The sequence below is a fragment of the Tenrec ecaudatus genome, chromosome 13 (genome assembly GCF_050624435.1).
Source record: "Tenrec ecaudatus isolate mTenEca1 chromosome 13, mTenEca1.hap1, whole genome shotgun sequence".
NCBI lineage: Eukaryota > Metazoa > Chordata > Mammalia > Afrosoricida > Tenrecidae > Tenrec > Tenrec ecaudatus.
This window is the reverse complement of record NC_134542.1, coordinates 68,924,016-68,939,459: the sequence shown is the minus strand read 5'-3', so window position 1 is coordinate 68,939,459 and position 15,444 is coordinate 68,924,016. Positions and strand designations below refer to the sequence as shown.

The 15,444-nt window shown below is 45.6% G+C and overlaps 1 protein-coding gene across 1 annotated transcript in view; it reads left to right on the top strand.

The window, feature by feature from the left end:
- Window positions 1-10,361, top strand: part of KLHL23 (kelch like family member 23) — a 31,802-nt gene extending 21,441 nt beyond the window's left edge. The window contains exon 4 of the mRNA XM_075529409.1: window positions 9,185-10,361. Within this exon, the coding sequence (XP_075385524.1) occupies window positions 9,185-9,309 (125 nt within the window). The 3' untranslated portion in view covers window positions 9,310-10,361. The remainder of the gene's footprint in view (window positions 1-9,184) is intronic.
- Window positions 10,362-15,444: the final 5,083 nt, after the last annotated feature.

The window sequence follows — 15,444 nt, the reverse complement described above, 5'->3', positions numbered from 1 at the left end:
CACACATATGGGTGACTGAATTTGTTTCCCTAGTCAACCCAGACTAACGCATATGCTATAGGTAATAACTCCCAATTAAGTATTTTTAAGATAAAATAAATTTGTTTTAAAATTAAACAAAACAAGCAAACATATTGAGTACCTCCTCTATGTCAGGGAAAACAGTGGGGACCAATATACTGTCCCTAGAAACTACCAGCCACTACACAGGAGAAAGAAGAGGCTGACAGTGAACAAGTACACAACCAGATGTGAGCATTGTCTAAAGTGTTAGTGCTGAACGGAGGTAAAGCCGACCTATGAAAGCAGAGCTGTAGGAAGGTGGGAGAGGGAGAGAATTTTCCCCCATGTTAGTTTGGAGGCAAGGCCTGACACTTGAAGTACATTTTTGTTTTTCGGTGCTTTTTTGAACATGGGCATAGCACAGTATGAACCAATTCAATGCTTCTGACACATACAATTTAGAGACGTGATGACATTCCTCAAGTTGTGCAATATTCTCACCTTCCTTTCGTGAACTGTTCCTTCTTCCTTGACATAAACGCACTGCCCGGGGGCTCCCTATCTAATCTATGAAGTTGCTGTTGGCAATCTGAAGCCCAACGCTCAAGGCAGAGAGGCTGTAACAGTCAAGTGAAGTATTTGTGATTGGAACTGCCTTGTAGCAGCTTGGCTGGGCCAGGATTCTCAGTGACTTGGCAGTTAAGACCTAGTACTCCCCCAGGACCTGATTTAACACAATGTCATCACAGCCAATCAGTTGTAAGCCACCACACTGGGATAAGATTAGAGTGGAATGCAACTCCCTTACTCAGGCCACAGCCCTGAAGCAATGGAAAGGAGGTTACCTTGGGAGTGGGGCCCATTTACTCTATGAGAGCATGGTTCTTTGGATTTGAGCCCACAGCCTACCTTACTGCCTGCCAATTCTGGGAGTCATCAAAGGACTGCCGCCACCTCACCCGTCACAAGGTGAATCTGCTGACGTTGAATTCATCTACCTCTGCAGCCACCAGTCTGTGACCTTCTGCAGATCGTGGGTGCATCAGCCCCCAAAGCTATGCAAAGAAGCTTCCAACTTAACATCTGACCCATGGGCTTGGAACTCTCTGGACTTGAACTTCTCTCCTCCTGCAACTGTATGAGCCACGTTCTTGAAGATACATTTCTCTCTATAATACAGTTTTAAACTGGTTTTGTTTCTCTTGAGAAGCCAGCCTAAGACACTATTATTTGGTTTAAAGAGCTCTGGAGGTGCTATGGGATTCGCTGTGGGGCTGCTAACAGCAAGGTCGGCTGGTTCAAAGCCACTTGCTGCTCTGCGGGAGAAAGATGGGGCTATCTTCTCTCGTAAACGTTTACAGTCTCAGAAGCCCTATGGAGGGTCAGTCTGAGTTGGAACTGACTCGATGACAGTGGGCTTTTCTTTTCCCACATTTTTGGGGGTCATGAAATTTATTCAATAAATGTGCTGTGTGCTTTTACAGCAGTGAACAAAGAAGCCAGGTTGCCACTCTTAAAAAGCTGAGTGGGCAGATTTACAGTAAACCAACAAATCAATACTCTGCAGAGACGGTGGTGCCCCTGGGAGTGCTGGGGATGCAGAATGCCCTGGGCGGCAAGTAAAAACCAGCTTGCACGTTCTGTACGTTCTTACACAGGCATTCCTGGCAAATCGCCTACAGAAACCTTAGACGAAAGGACTGACTCTTCAAGACTCCAGCAATTAGTTGTGGTTTCTTTTCACATTTTAAATAAATCTTCGCTTTCATACTTCACTTTGCAATCATGATGTCATTTCTCATTTCATAAAGAACACCCTCCCTACAATTAGGGAAGCTCCAGGCACCCCCAAACTTGAATGTACCCGTAAGACGTTAAGCTTTAAGAAGAAACGCCTATCAGGATAAGGACGGTGGAGTGGAGTAAGTGAGGAGGAGGTCCTACGTAAGCAGCTTGACCAGCTGAGTTCAGATAGGAGGATGGCCTTTGTGCCCAGGCCGAGGAATGCAGCTAGAAATGGGGGAACCAACCGCAGGTGCTGCGGTATCTTTCATGCTCTTCTTTCTGGAAGAATTTTCCCTAGGCTTAATGGATTCTTTCAGAGTATTTTATTCCACAAACATCAAGGAATCATGATCTTAGTAAATGTACAGATTCCTTCGGAATCAATTCAGAAAGAATGAAAAGAAATGTAAAACAATTCCCTTTCTTCAGAGGCATTTAGAATTCAGATGATTTAGAGTCGATATTCTGACTCACATGTCCACACTTGACTTTCTACAACGACACTCCTGAAACACGACATGATTAAGTTCTTTTTACATGAATCAGTGACTCCACAGCCCAGGACAAACATCCCTTTCCATCTTCCGTGAGTCACACAAGTTTGTTTTGTCCTGAGACAAAGGAGGTCCAGGCAGGAAGAACCCCATGTTGGTAACTCTTAGCTCTGTTTTTACAGTAAACACATCCATTTAATGAAAATAGACAACGTGTATGCACTGAGTGTTATTTCATGGGAAACCACAGAGGAGGCAGGGATGGGAGACCGCTAAAAGAGACTGAAAGGTTATCAAGTCAACACCAAAAGTAGTTTTAATTTACAAAGGTTATTAAACAACCTGGATTTAACCGTAATATCCATGTAAAAGATTTCCAAACTAGAACAGCCTGTTTCTTTCCCCTCTAACTTCCATAAAGAAATGGCCCTTTAAAGAGAAGCATGATAAATTTAACTGTACATTGAATTTTCCTTCCTAATGCTGTGACCCTTTAATACAGTTCCTCATGTTGTGGTGACCCCCAACCATAAAATTATTTTCTTTTTTTTCTCATAAAATTGTTTTTTTTTCATAAAATTATTTTAATTGCTACTTCATAACTGTAATTTTGCTATTGTTATGAATCAGATGACCCCTGTAAAAGGGTCGTTTGACCCCCAAAGGGGTCGCAGCCCACAGATTGAGAACCACTGCTCTAAATCTCACATTGGAGCAGATGAAGGGGAAGAAAGAGAGAGTGGAGCACATCATGGCCCTACCAGGCCTTGAGGACAATGTTCCCCATTAGAGCAGCCAGTCCACAGAGAGGACCACAGGGCCAGCCCAAATATGAGACACGATGTCCCTCACTGACCCACAGCTGTACAGGGGACAACACCGGAGACACAGTGCAGGAATTTCACCCGATCTGATCCCACCACACTGAGGTAAAACACTAAGGGAGTGCAACAAAACAGCAAGGGAACAGAGTGGCGAGGCCCCCAGGGAATGACCAAGATGGACTTTGGAGCCAGGGCGTGGTGACCCAACAGACTGGACCGGAAAATACTCCTAACAGCCAACAAACAGTCCTTGAAATAACTACAAGCTTTTCTTTCTTGTTGTGTTTTGTTGCCATTGGTTTGTTTTTGTTTTGTTGTATGTTGTTGCTTGGTTTTGCTCTGCCTTGTTTTTGTGCATGTTATTATCTCTGCAGGTCTGACTAAATAAGATAGGCTGGATGAACAATCTGGACAAAACAACGGGACGGACAGTTTCAGGGGGACATGGGAGAGGGGAGGTGAGGGAAAAGGTAGTGGTGTTAACAAAGCCAGGGACAAGAGAACAACAAGTGATCCAAATTGGTGGTGAGGAGGGTGTAGGAGGCCTGGTAGGGCATGATCAAGGGTAATTTAACCAAGAGGAATTACTGAAACATAAATGAAGACTGAGCATGATAGTTGGACAAAAGGACAGTCAAAGGAAACAGAGGAAAGAGCTAGGAGGCAAAGGGCATTTATAGAGGTCTAAATAAAGGCATGTACATATGTAAATATATTTATGAGGATGGGGAAATAGATCTATGTGCATATATCTATAGGTGTAGTGTTAAGGTAGCAGAAAGACATCGAGCCTCCACTCAAGTACTCCCTGTATGCAAGAATATTTTTTTCTATTAAATTGGCATTCTTTGATGCTCACCTTCCCAACACAACCGCTGAAGACAAAGCAGGTGAATAAGCAAATGTGGTGAAGAAAGCAGATGGGGCCTGGCTATCAAAAGATATAGTGTCTGGGATCTTAAAGGCTTGAAGGTAAACAAACGACCATCTAGCTCAGAAGCAACAAAGCCCACATGGAAAAAGCACACCAGCCTGTGTGATCACAAGGTGCCAAAGGGATCAGTTATCAGGCATCAAAACAAAAATAATATTGTGTGCTCACTTCCATGGTACGATCGCTGAAGACAAATGGGTGCATAAGCAAATATGGCAAAGAAAGCTGATGGTGCCCGGCTATCAAAAGATATAGCATCTGGGGTCTGAAAGGGTTGAAGGTAAATAAGCGGCCATCTAGCTCAGAGGCAACAAAGCCCACATGGAAGAAGCACATCAGCCTATGTGACCACAAGGTGTTGAAGAGATCAGGTATCAGGCATCATCAGAACAAAAAATCTTACCATAGTGAATGAGGGGGCAGTGCGGAGTGGAGACCCAAAGCTCATTTGTCGGCCACTGGAGATCCCCTTGCAGTAGGGTCTCAGGGAGGAGATGAGCCAGTGAGGGTGGGATATAGCAACAATGAAACATACAACTTTCCTCTAGTTCCTAAATGTTTCCTTCCCCCCTCCCCCACTATCATGATCCCAATTCTACCTTACAAATATGGCTAGACCAGAGGATGTACACTGGTACAGATAGAAACCAGAAACACAGGGAATCCAGGACAGATTATCCCTTCAGGACCAGTGGTGTGAGTGGCGATACTGGGAGGGTGGGTTGGAAAGGGGGAACCAATTACAAGGATCTACATGTGACCTCCTCCCTGGGGGACGGACAACAGAAAAGTGGGTGAAGAGCGATGTCAGACAGGGCAAGATATGACAAAATAATAATCTATAAATTATCAAGGGTTCATGAGGGAGGGGGTGGGGAGGGAAGGGAAAAATGAGCTGATGCCAGGGGCTTAGATGGAGAGCAAATGTTTTGAGAATGATGAGGGCAATGAATGTACAAATGTGCTTTACACAATTGAAGTATATATAGATTGTGATAAGAGTTGTATGAGCCCCTAATAAAACGATTTAAAAGAGAGAGAGAGAACCACTGCTCTAAATATTTACAGGAGCAGAAAGCCTCATCTTTCTCTTGAAAAACGGCTGATGGGTTTGAACTGCAAACTTTGTGTGTAGTTATACTAAACCAAACCAAACCCACTGCCATAAAGTTGGTTTTACTTCAAAGTACCCCTACAAAACAGGGTAGAACTGCCACTGTGGATGTCCAAGATTGTAACTATTTTAAAAAAATTATTAAAAGATCATTTCATCAGTGACTCTTACAACTCTTATAACAATCCATACATCAATTGTATCAGCATATTTATACACATATGTTGCCATCATTCTTTTCTAGACTTACTTTCTATTGAGCCCTTGGTATCAGCTCCTCTTTTTTCCCTCCCTCATCCCTACCCTTGTGACCCTTTAATAAATTATAAATTATAATTATTTTCATATGTTACACTGATCCTGTCTCCCTTCTCCCATGGTTTCTGTTGTTCATCCCCCTGGAGGGGAGAGGTGTGATGATGTGTCCATCAGTCGGTTCTTCCTTCCTCCCCTCCTCTCCCTACCTTTCCTCTACCCTTCTGGTATCACTAGTCCCATTCCTGTTGGATTGAGTGTCCTGAGTTCTTATCTCATATCTGTACCTGTGCACATGCTACGGTCTAGTGAAGTGAAAGGCAGGACTGGGGTCATGGTAGTGGGGGGTGAGGAAGCCTCAAGGAACCAGAGGAATATTGTGTGTTTCAATAGTGTTTTACTGCACCCTGCTTGACTCATCCCTTTCCTGTGACCCATCTGTGAGGGGATGCCCCATAGTCTACAGAGAGGCTCTGGGTCTCTGCTCCGACTCACTTCGTTCTCAACAATATGGTTGTTTGTTTGTTTGTTTGTTTTGGGTCTTCTGATGCCTCTTACCCATTCCTGACACCTCATGAATGCACAGGCTGGTGTGTCTCTTCCATGTGGGCGTTGTTGCTTCCCTGCTAGATGGCTGCTTATTTAACTTCAAGCCTTTAAGACCACAGATGCTATATCTTTTGATAGCCAGGCACCATCTGCTTTCTTCACCACATTTGCTTATGTGCCATTTTGTCTTCAGCAATTGTGCCTGTAGGGTGAGCCTCACAGAATGCCAGGTTGTTAGAAAAAAGTGTTCTTGCGTTGAGGGAGGGCTTGAGCAGAGGCCTGAAAGCCATCTGCTACCTCAGTGAATTGCCATATAAATAGATGCAAATAGGACAGTGCCTCTATCTTTTAATGAATTAATGCATTTACATATGTACACACCTATGCTTATACCTCTATCCTGGATCGTTCTTCTGTTTCCTTTTACCTTCCTCCTGCCCCACCATCACGCTCGCCCTTCTTCTGCCTCTTAGTAATCCTCTCAGCCAGATTGCTGCTGCTCCACCACCTGAAGGATCTCTACGTCCTTGTGTTGTTGATTTTAATTCCCTAGTTGTTCCCTTGTCTATTGCATTATTCTATTACACCTCCCTTCCCCCACCTCCTACCCCAAGCCCCTCCAGGACCTTCAGTCCCATTATTTTATCCTTGAGCTTGCTTCTCATGCCTATATTATATAAGTAGGCAAACCAACAACAACATACACCAAACAAACAAAAAAACCAAAAGATTGAAAGGAAAAGAGTTGAAAGGAAAAGAGTTAAAAAAAACATACATAATTCCAGGTCTGTCCACTGACCTTTATGACTCTCTCCTCCTGGTCCTGGGGGAATTATGGGAGCTGCCCCTCCTAGCCTGAAGTCTATTTTGGGGACTCTTTGGGGGTTTTGTGGCTCTGCTTTGCTACCATTGCTGATTTGTTATGTTCTTTCTTGGTTTGCCCCACTGTGGGGGACTTCAGACCGGACTAACGCCCCATCATGTGTCCCAGTACTGTCCTCTGTCGTGGTGTGCTCCAGTGAGGGGACTTCATGTCTCGAGCTGTGGTCAGCCCTGCACTTCCCTCTGTGCCTTAGCAGCTCAGTGTGGGGACATTATTCGCCATGCTTGGTGTGCCGATATGGGGTCTAGACAGGCTCTCTTTCCCTCTTGGTTTGCTTCCATGTGGGCCTGATATGCCGGCCCCTCTCCCCCACCTGTAGGTTTAATGTTGTTCTCTGTTACACATACTTCGAGGGAGGGGGTAAGACTGTAACTCTTTACAGGAGTATGAAGACTCATTAGTCTCCCTCGGGGTGGCTGGTGGTTTCAAACTGCTGATCTTGGGGTTAGCAACCCAACATGTAACCACTACACCACCAAGACTCCTTTATTAGCCCTAGGGAAATAGTTCAATTGTATGTGAGTGATTACCTGCTGCCCTACTTCACTGGGTGAGTGGTCCATCAGTACCTAGTAGAAGCATCACTTCAGCAGGTGCAGGGGCCAGCTACCTTTACAGATGGGACTATTTAGTGCCATGCTCTGCATTGTTCAATTTGCTTGGGGAACTTGATCTCAAAATATGTACTCAACCTAGTTGATTGCGTTGGTTGGTTCAAACTAGTGCAGCCTGTTTCTTTCCTACTTAGTACTATTCTCAGCATTGTTTTTGAAGAATGTTAAGAAACTAATGAATTATTCTGAAAATTGGTCTGATTGTTAGGTTTTGTGTCAACTAGGCTGGGCCAGGGTTCTCAGTAGTTTAGCAGTTAAGGCCTCTCCCATGATGTGATCTAACATAATGTAATCAACTCCATGAGCAGAGCAGTTGTGGGAAGATTAAGGAGGAGTTCTACCCGTCAATCAGGTCAGGAACGGATGCAGCTGCAGGTTTCATCAGCGGTGTGGCTTACTCCTATTCAAGCAGACTCTGTAGGAACACTCGTCTCTTCTTGCTGGCCTGGATCTTCCGTCTGGTTCTTTGATCTCTGGTCCTTTGAACTTGAGCCAATGGCCTTCCACTTGGCCTGCTGACCCTGGGAGCTGTGTGAGTTGACTTCCTGATCTGCTGACCTTGCATTTATCTGCCTCTGCATCCACTAGCCATGGTTTTCCTGTTCCATCTTCGTGCTTCCTGCTTTGTCAGTCCTGGCAACAACGTGAATGGCTCAGGGAAGGCCTCCAGTTTAACATCTGACCCATGGACTGACCCAAACTGAACGTACCCATTTCAACAACTGTGTGAGCCACTTCCGTGATATTAATATACAGATAAATATTATCTATTTGATATGATATCTATATACAGGATAGAAATTATAGAAGACAAACCATGGCTGTGGTACACTTTTGCTTTATAGCAGAACTCCAGCTAACGAATGCAGGAGTGAAAATAGTCAAGCACCATGTGTTAGGTTGGGTTCCCTAGAGAAACGAGACCAGTGGCCCTTGTTTGTGTGTGTATGTGTAGATATAGATCATATAGATATAGATATTGATAGCAAGAAATGGCTTACAGTTATAGAACTAGGTAAGTTCAGTCCAGTTCAAGTCTGTTGCTCAGATGTAAGCAGAAGGTGTCTCTGACTGGTGCAGCCGTGGAAGCTGACGGACAGGAAGCAGGATCACAAAGCAGGAGTGCCCCAGGCTAGTGACTACAGAGGTATGTGAATCTGAGGTCAGCCAAATAAATCCAAGTTGGTCAGTTTGCTGATGTCCCCTGAGCTGGCCAGGAGAAATTAGGGGAGATCAATAAACCAGGTGTAGGATAGAGATCTAGCAGAAGGGAAAGGGACATGGTTGGGTCATCAAGCTGTGACTTGACTGACAGGTTGGCTCCCCACTACCTATGCCCAGGTATGTCTAGTTGGCATAAACTCTAATCATCACACTCTGTTTTGCCATTTTCATGAAAAAATGACAGTGATCACCAATAGCTGCTCAAGTCATTAAAAACAAATCAAAACACCCCCAGGGAGCCAATAATGAGGTATGAGAGGACTGCCCCAATCCCAACTATGTGGACAGCCCTCCCTCCCCCAGGAAGAATTCACTTCAGAGGACAGCATAGAAGCTACAGCTTAGCGAGATGGACATGTCTGATCGGAGCACACAGGAGCAAATGAAGGGGGAGGAAGAGACAGTGGAGCACATCCTGGCCCACCAAGCCCTGAGGACAATGTTCCTGCTCAGAGCAGACAATCCACAGAGAGGATCACATGTGTTCATGTTTTTATCTCCGCAGGTCTGTCTAATAAGCTGGATAAACAATCTGGAGGAGAAAACAACAGGACTGGCAGTTCCGGGTGGACATGGGAAAGGAAGTGGGTGTTAACAAACCCAGGAACAAGGGAACAACAAGTGATCTAAAATCGGTGGTGAGGAGAGTGTAGGAGGCCTAGTAGGGCTTGATCAAGGGTAATGTAACTGAAAGGAATCACTGAAACCCAAATGAAGGCTGAGCATGATAGTGAGACAAGAGGAAAGTAAAAGGAAATAGAGGAAAGAACTAGGAGGCAAAGGATATTTTATAGAGGCCTAAATATAGGCAAGTATATATGTAAACATATTTATATATGACAATAGGGAAATAGATCTATATACATATATTTATAGGTTTAGTATTAAGGTAGCAGATAGACATTGGGCCTCTACTCAAGTACTCCCTCAACACAAGAATATTTTGTTCTATTAAATTGGCATTCTATGATGCTCACCTTCCCAACACGATCACTGAAGACAAAGCAGGTACATAAGCAAATGTGAAGAAAGCTGATGGTGCCTGGCTATCTGAAGATATAGTGTCTGGGGTCTTAAAGGCTTGAAGATATACAAATGGCCATCTAGCTCAGAAGCAATAAAGCCCACATGGGAGAAGCACACCAGTCTGTGTGATCATGGGGTATCGATGGGATCAGGTATCAGGCATCAAACACCCAGAACAAAAAAAATCATATCATTGTGAATGAAGGGGAGTGCAGAGTGGGAACCCAAAACCCATCTGTAGGCAACTGGACCTCCCCTAAAAGAAGTGTCCCAAGGAAGAGAAAAGAAGTGTCCCAGGGAAGAGACAAGGGTGCAGTGTAGCACCGATGAAACATACAACTTTCCTCTAGTTCTTTAATGCTTCCTCCGTACCACTATCATGATCCCAATTCTACCTTATAAATCTGGCTAGACCAGAGCAAGTACATGGTTAAAGATAAGAGCTGGAAACACAGGGAATCCTGGACAGATTAGCCCCTCAGGACAAATACTGAGAGTAGCCATACCAGGAGGGGAAGGGGAAGGTGAGGGGAGATAAGGGGAACTGATCATAATGACTACATATAACTCCCTCCCAGGGGGATGGACAACCGAAAACTGGGTGACGGGAGACATCAGTCAGTGTAAGACATGAAAAAAATTATAAATGATCAAGGGTTCATGAGGGAGGGAGAGTGGGGGAGGGAAGGGGAGAAATGAGAAGCTGATACCAAGGGCTCAAGTAGAAAGAAAATGTTTTGAGCATGATGACGGCAAATAATGTACAAATGTGCCTGACACAATGGATGGATGTATAGATTGTGATAAGAGTTGTAAGAGCCCCCAATAAAATTATTTTTTTAAAAAGGAGAATGAAACAAAGGGAAAAAATGTCAACCCCCTCCCCCCCCAAAACCCCAAACAAACCCAGTGCTATCAAATAGATTCCAGCTCATAGAAACCCTGTGAGCAGCGGTTCTCAACTTGTGGTTCGCGACCCCTTTGGGGGTCGAATGACCCTTTCACAGGGGCCCCCTAAGACTATTTCTGATGGTCTTAGGAAGGAGACACCGCTCCTCTATCGTCTCTGGGAGGGTTCACGCACATGCCCACATAGGAGTACCCCGCATGAAGACTTCCCATGCTGCAAGACAAAATTTCACTTATTTGTCATTAGAAGTAAATATTTCAAAAAAAAAAAAAAAGAAGTAAATATTTCACAATGTCTAAGTACATATTGTTTTGTGGTTAATTACTATGCTTTAATTATGTTCAATTTGTAACTATGAAAATACATCCTGGATATGAGATATTTACATTATGATTCATAACAGTAGCAAAATGACAGTGATGAAGTAGCAACAAAAATCATGTTATGGTTGGGGTCAACCACCACATGAGGAACTGTACGAAAGGGTCGCGGCCTGAGGAAGGTGGAGAACCACTGCCCTAGAGGGGTTTTGAGGCTTTATAAGTCTTTGCGGGAGCCTACAGCTCGTCTTTCTCGGTAGACGTAAATAAGCGTCTGGAATGGGGACTGCAGGCCTAGCTGGCCACTGGCCAGAAGCTTTGTTACTGAAAGAACGGCTATGGCCTTCCCTGAATCGCATCTTCATGGTGGAGCCCAGCAATTCACCCACTGTGAAAGAAGATACCTTCATCTTTCTCCCACGAGACTGCTGACTGCACACTTCACAGGCGGAAGGAGAGAACGCTTCCATGATTGGCTATTACCTCCCCCGAAAGTAAGACATCCCCCAAAATATGACCTACTTACAGCTTTTCCTCTCACTGAAATATAAGGCACCCGAATATAAGACCTCCCCAAAAATAAGGCCCCCTGAAGCTACCATAACTCTGGACAGTAGTGGCGGGCACTGCCACACAGCTCACTGTTGGCCACAGCGCAGCCGGAGCAGACAGGAAGTGCAAGGTCTCTTTTAATAAAACAATAAATGTATACCGTATTCTTCATGGAAAAATAAGATATCCCCTGAAAATAAGGCCTAGCGCATCTTTGGGAGCAAAGACTAAATAAGACACTGTCATATTTTTGTATGTTGCAGAATAGAACTGTGTTCTATAGGACTTTCAGGCTGTGATCTTTAGGAAACAGCTTGCCAGCCTTTCTTCTGAGGTGCCTCTGAGTGAGTTCAAACAGCCAACCTTTGGGTAAGTAGTTGAGCACGTAAGCCTTTGAGTCACCCCAGGACTCCCAGATTACCTGGATGGGTAGGACCAAATAATCACAAAGGTCCCTAGAAGCGAAAGAAGGAGGCAAGAGGCAGAGAAAACGATGCAGGAGCAATGGAGGGAGGTCTGAGAGCAAGAGCCTTGAAGATGTTACGCTGCTGCCTTTGAAGCGGAAGCCCGGGGACACGGGCAGCTTCTGGAAGTGGACACGGCCAGAACACAGAGGCTCCCCTCCAATCAGATCATGAACTCGTCCCTGCTTGACTACAACAATTTCCTACAGAACTGAAAGATAATGCATTTGTAAGCCCTGAAGCTACACGTTTATGATCATTTGCTACATGAGCTATAGTAAATTGATACTCAATAAAAATGAAAAGCATGTAAAAAAAAAAAAGAGAACGAACTGCCAACCATGCGGATCCCTGCTCAATGTGCAACCACTATAGCAGCAGGGCTGCTTGTCAAGTTAGGACAGAATGAATGCCGCTGAGACTTTTCTACTAAGTGCATAGCTAGGCTCCAAAATGTGTGGGTGAGGTCCCCCCAGCAGGAGGATTCTGAGGATCCCCGGGTCTTCCCAGGATGCTCCCCTACAAGGCTCTCCTGGTCGTCCTCTGCATCACAGGGAGTACCTTACGATCTTTGTTTTTGGAATAATTCTCACCACTTTGCTTCTAAGTTGTGATTTGGGCCATGTTTCCTCTGGTCTCAGGCTTCAACATATCTATCAGTTGCTTATTGTATTTTCCTCCTTCCCTCAGTAGGTGGCTAACTCATGAATACGTTGACATGAAGTCGATTCTGGCTCATGACCACTGTGACAGTTACAAAATGTCCTGTCAACTTGAACAAAGGGGTGGGGAGCCTAACCGAGAATCTGCTTTCATGTGTAATCTGAGCAGGATCATATTAAAATGTGTGGGCCATGAAGCTAAATACAGTTGGGGGGGTTGCCCCTCTATATTTTGTGGAGATGCTCATTAAGGAAAATAATAGTTGATAGTGGTGGTTGGAGGGGGTCCTCTACTTTTTGAGGACCCCAACGAAGAAGCTGGGTGGCAGTGGCGGTGGGAAATGGCCATTTGTTGTTGCAGGGCACCCCCTCGTGGCACAGAGCAGAACTGCTCTACAGGTTTTCTTGGCGGTACTCTAATGGCAAGGAGGAGCCTGCTGGTACAGTGGTTATGTGTTGGGCTGGTAACTGCAAGGTCAAACAAACAAAAACCAAGCTCACCACCTGAGAGTCAATTCCGACTCACAGCGACCCTATAGAACAGGGTAGAAGTGCCCTTATGGGTAGAATGCCTCATCTTTCTCTTGCAAAGTGGCTGGTGGTTTTGAACTATGGTCCTTGAGCTTGCAGCCCAAAGCTTTACCACCATACACCAGGGTTCCTGATGCAGTTCTAACCACCAGGTGCCCTGGGGGAGAAAGATGAGGCTTTCTCCTTCTGTAGAGTTACAGTCTTGGAAACCCACTGCGGCTCTCTATGAACCACTACAGAATCTGTTAGATCTCTCAGGAGAGAGATACACCTTGGTCCTTGGCTCCGCGCGAGAAAGAATTCACGCCAAAGTCTGTGATCCAAATGAGTTTTATGAGAGAAGTTTCAGGTGTACACAGGCACCCGCAGGGCTCTTCACAAACGTGCAGCCTGTCTGGAAACTGCTTGGAAAGTCACCTGGTCGGCTCCGGGCTCCAGTCTTTTCAATTATTTTGCAGGGAGGCGTGGTGGATGACCCTGGTTGATCCCATTGGCTGAATTTAATTCACCTGGCTTAGGTGGGCCAATCCAGGTGCAGCACCCACCCACACATACCTGGCAGTGTGCCACTCCTTTGTTCCCGTAGCTCGGCCCTCTGGGCATGCATTATGGTCTTCCCAGCACTTGGCTAGACTACCTAACAGTCCCCCCTGAAGATATATGGATTCAAATCTTTGGGGTACTGGGCAACATCTCTAGTTACTTCCTGCTGACAAAAAGGGGCGAAGTGGGGTTTGGGGGTCCATACCCTTCCTACTCCGTTAGAAGGGGTTGTCCATCAGGGCCCAGGATGGATAAGATTGAGGTGGTCCAGGAGATGGTGGTCCTGGAGCTGGCATACTGGTTCACAGGTCTTGGTAACCTGAGAATTTCTGGAAAAACAAACAAACGGACAAACAGGTGAACAATTTAAGTGAGACAAGAGTAAGATTGTGAGGTGGCAGTGCCCTTGAAGTTAGGTTAGTGTCAAAGGAAATCAATAGAAATGTTAGGACTAACAGGTATGAGTGTTGGTTACTGTAAACACAGGAATGGGGTAAAGGCATTCACTGGCCGAAAGGCTGTGAGGGGTCTGAGGTAGAGTCATCTGTGCACCCCTCCTCTGTCCTGGGGTGGTGATAAATACCATCCTAGGACCGTCCAGTGGCTCACAGGAGTATTCCATCTGCAGCCTCTCCCTCGGAGGGGTCAGATGGTGAGGGTTTCCAGGGTTTCACCCGGGTATGGTGGATCCAATCACTCTGCCCTGGGGCTTTGACAAGGGTGGAGAGAATTACTGGCAAAGGTCCCTCCAGACTGGCTGGAGCTGGGAGTTTCCAAGTTTTTATAAGAACTAGGTCTCCTGGCTGGCACAAGGGTGGTAACTTTTCCTCCCCTTGGGTCTGAGAGCCCAAACTGATGGAATGCCTCCTGACATTGGGCTTCTTGGGTGGCATATGGCTGTATTAAGGCTACCTCAGAGTCTACAGCTGGCTCTGGTATAAGAAAAGGCTGCTCGTATAAGACGCCATAGGGGCTCAAACACGTAGGTTGCCGTGGGGCAATCCTAAGACGTAACAGAGCTATGCATCTTTCCAACTCATCTCAGTTTCTTGTGTCAGCTTTCTAAGGGTTAACTTCAGGTGTTGATTAATTCTCTCTACCTGCCCCAAGACTGAGGCCTCCTGGCACAGTGGATACGATAGGTTATTCCCAAGTGTTGGGAGAGTGCCTGAGTGATTTGAGGAGATGAAAGCAGGCCCATTATCACTCTGCAGTGATTTGGGAAGCCCAAATCGAGGAATTATCTCCTGAAGTAGTTTTTTAGCCACTTCCTAAGCCTTCTCAGTGCAGGTGGGATACACTTCAATCCACCCAGTAAAGGTGTCTATAAACACCAGAAGATACTTCCTGGACAGCAGGAACCTGGGTAAAATCTATCTGCCAGGCTTCCCCAGGGTAGGATCCCTTGCGCTGGATAGGTTGAGCAAGGTGACTTCTGAGTGCCCCTTGGGGACTGTTGGTGGGACAGGTGAGACAATGGGAAGTTACTGGCCTGATGGTTGAGGTTAAGTTGGCCCCACAGAACTGCTGAGTGAGCAGGGTCAAGGAGGGTTCATGGCTAAGATGAGCAGTGTCGTGGAAGGCTGTCACGACTTTCCACTGGAACCTTTGTGGCAAGAGGAGCTTGTTGTCTTTCTCCCACCATCCATCAGGTCGAAGGCAGAATTCCTGCGTCTTCACTTGTTCCACTTCTGGCGAGTCATCTGGAAGAGGGAGCTGGTTTTGGGGAATTAGGGCATTTATGGAAGCTGAGGGGC